The 3,384-nt window shown below is 50.9% G+C and overlaps 1 protein-coding gene across 1 annotated transcript in view; it reads left to right on the top strand.

Moving 5' to 3' along the window:
- Window positions 1-3,384, top strand: part of LOC122556192 (ankyrin repeat domain-containing protein 31-like) — a 193,113-nt gene that overhangs the window by 101,602 nt on the left and 88,127 nt on the right. The window contains exon 10 of the mRNA XM_043702735.1: window positions 2,482-2,667. Within this exon, the coding sequence (XP_043558670.1) occupies window positions 2,482-2,667 (186 nt within the window). The remainder of the gene's footprint in view (window positions 1-2,481; window positions 2,668-3,384) is intronic.

Below are 3,384 nucleotides of genomic sequence, written 5' to 3' on the forward strand. Positions count from 1 at the left end.
CTCTTTGCCTCGGAGGCCTCCAAGATAATCTTCCGGTCCAGGGTCCGCTCAGTGGAGCAGGACGAGACGGGCTCACGTTTCTTCTTCCAGAAGGTGCACAAAGAGATCTTCGTGCTCAACAGCCTGAAGGAAGAAGATGGCTCGATAACGTCATCTCAGGCTGGTGTCATGAGGATCAGCAAATCCTTCTATGCCAGTCTGTATGACGCGAAGCCAACCGACAGCGCGGCCTCCCAGTCATTCCTGTCTTCTATCACGGAGGTCTTAAATGACAGAACACGGGAGAGGCTGGACCAGCTGCTATCTCTGGACGAGCTGACCAAGGCCCTCAAGTCTACAAGCGGAAGGGGGAGAGGGAGGAACTCAAAAATTGGAGACCAACCTCACTGTTGAATGCGGATTACAAAATTCTGTCAAAGGTTATCGTCAACCGGGTCAGGTCTGTTCTGGGGTTGGTGATTCACCCTGACCAAACCTGTGCTGTACCAGGCAGGAAGATCGCTGAGAGTCTCGCACTCCTCAGGGATATGATCGCCAACGTGCAGGACAGAAGATTGGACACCTGCCTGATCAGCCTGGACCAGGGGAAAGCCTTTGACAGGAAATCACACACGTATATGAGAGATGTTCTGACCAAAATGGGCTTTGGGGAGGGAATCTGCAATTGGATCAGACTGCACTACACCAACATTGTCAGTGCAGTCTCAATCAATGGGTGGGAATCAGATAGCTTCCCAGTCAGATCTGGAGTCAGGCAGGGCTGCCCTCTCTCTCCTGCCTTGTTTGTGTGCAGCATAGAGCCATTTGCCGAGTCCATCAGAAAGGATGCGAGCCTGAGAGGGGTGACTATTCCTGGCAGTGGGGGCCTGCAGGTTAAGGCCCCCCTGTACATGGATGACGTCGCCATTTTCTGCTTGGATCCGCTGTCCGTGCACAGATTCATGCGCATATGTGACCAGTTCGAACAGGCCTCGGGCGCCAAGGTAAACCGAGGCAAGAGCGAGGCCATGCTCTTCGGGAACTGGGCCGACCAATCCTCGATCCCCTTCACTGTCAGGACCGACCACCTGCAGGTGCTGGGTATTTGGTTCGGGGGGGCTGGGGCGTGCGCCAAGTCTTGGGAGGAGCGTATCAGCAAACTGAAGCAAAAACTAGGCAGATGGAAGCTACAGTCGCTCTCCATCGCGGGACAAAACCTGGTTATCAGGTGTGAGGCACTGTCATTGCTGTTATACATGGCACAGGTCCGGCCTATTCCCAGAACCTGTGCCGCTGCAGTCACCCGGGCCATCTTCCAATTTATATGGAGGTCAAAGATGGACCGGGTCTGAAGGGAACTCGATGTATAAAGATCTGGGCAACGGGGGGAAAAATACACCCAATGCCACCCTCACCCTGATGGCCACCTTTGTGAGTGGCTGCATCAAGCTGTGCGTGGATCCCCAGAACACCAAGTGTCACTACGTACTGAGGTTCTACTGTCCCTGGTGTTGGGAAGGATGGGCCTGGCCTCGCTGCCGCGGAACGCTCCAAGTAGTTGGACCATTCCGTATCACCTGTCCTACGTGGAGAGGTTTGTGAAGAAAAACACCTTTGACCACAAATCCATCAGGAAGTGGTCAACACGTAGTGTCCTCGAGACCCTTCGGGAAAAGGAGAGTGCGGATCCTATCAAGCGGTTCCCTGAGCAGACTGTCAAAGCCATTTGGCAGAATGCCTCATCGCCAGAACTTTCCAACAAGCACCAAGACATGGCTTGGTTGGTGATGAGAAGGGCTCTGCCTGTGAGATCCTTTATGCATGCCTGGACTCTCAGCCATACCGCACGCTGCCCTCGAAGCAGCTGCGGGGGGGGAATGAGACTGTCACACACCTCCTTCTGGAATGTGCCTATGCAGAAGAAGTCTGGAGAGGAATGCAGTGGTGTTTGTCGAGGTTCGTCCTGAGCAGCGCCTTGACGCGGGACTCCGTGTTCTACGGTCTGTTCCCCGGGACGCACGCTGAGACAAACATCAACTGTACCTGGAGGATCATCAACTCGGTGAAGGACGCTCTCTGGGCCGTCCGAAACCTGTTGATCTTCCAACTGAAGTTGACCCTGACTGAGTGTTGCAGACTGACACATTCCAAGGTCCAGGACAACGTGTTGGGGGATGTGCTGAAGCTTGGGGCAGCTGCTGCCAAGGCGCGGTGGGGAAAGACCACCGTGTAACATCTGCCTGCCTAAGGAGTACAGGGGGCCCACGCCTCAGCTAAATATGTAATCGTACAGACCTGTATATATGAATGATTACTCAGTCTCTGTATACCAGTCTCTGTATACCATGTTTACGGATATATGGCATGACCAATTGTACAGACCATCAAAATATTTTATGAATAAAGTATATTTTTGAAATAAAAAAAATAGAATCCGTATATTTGGTTTTCACTGGTATAAGATGTTGTTATTGCCAATTTTTCTTAATTTGTTTTCATCAGATGGTGAACACATGCAGACTCGATCTGCCTCCAGCCATTCTATCATCATAAATTGTCGCAAGATTATGAATAAAAGGAACGTATATGGAGAGACAAAGTTGCATGAAGCTGCTCTAAAAGGGGATGTAGATCTGCTTCGAGCCCTCATACAAGCAGGTGCCAATGTAAATCTGGTAGATTATGCAGGTAGGGAGGATTCCATCACTTTTGAAAGTTTTATACTGCAAACATATTGGCAATTTTGGATGAAAAGTATGGATGATGCCTTGTATGATTTTGATTTTATCAAAGGACTTCAGTGAATCCAATGTGCAGCACTAGAGTTTTCCAGTGAACATGTCGGGAAAAGCAATCAAAACATGCAGAACACTGTAATGTAGTGTTGGCTTCAAAGAGAATGGAGCAATTGGAGGGGTGCAGAATTTTTGCAGCTACAACTGAATACAAGGAGATGAGTACCAATTCAAAGAAAGGGGGCTTGGCCTGCTGATTTGAAATGCAAGGCAATGAAAGAGTACCAACATGATACAGCATGCAACAGGACAGCAGCCCCTCTGTGAGGAGGTTGGCAAACTAAACTGTATGAACTATCCCCACCCCCCAGAACCCTGAGGGGAACACTACCCCTGCTCATGACTCCACCCCCATTCCCCACCACCACCACACCCACTCCATATACAGGTTCCGCCCCCACTCCCAGCTCCACACCCACACCCTCAGCCTTGCCGAGTTTTCACCATCTCTCCAGACCTCCCCCTCACTGAGGACGAACGACCAGTCCTCAGCAAAGCTCTTACCTTCATCCCCTTCCGTCCACGCATCAATGAATTTAATACACGCCGTGACGTCGAATACTTCTTCCGTCGCCTCCGCCTCCGAGCTTACTTTCACAATCAGGATTCC

Source organism: Chiloscyllium plagiosum, chromosome 2 (genome assembly GCF_004010195.1).
Source record: "Chiloscyllium plagiosum isolate BGI_BamShark_2017 chromosome 2, ASM401019v2, whole genome shotgun sequence".
NCBI lineage: Eukaryota > Metazoa > Chordata > Chondrichthyes > Orectolobiformes > Hemiscylliidae > Chiloscyllium > Chiloscyllium plagiosum.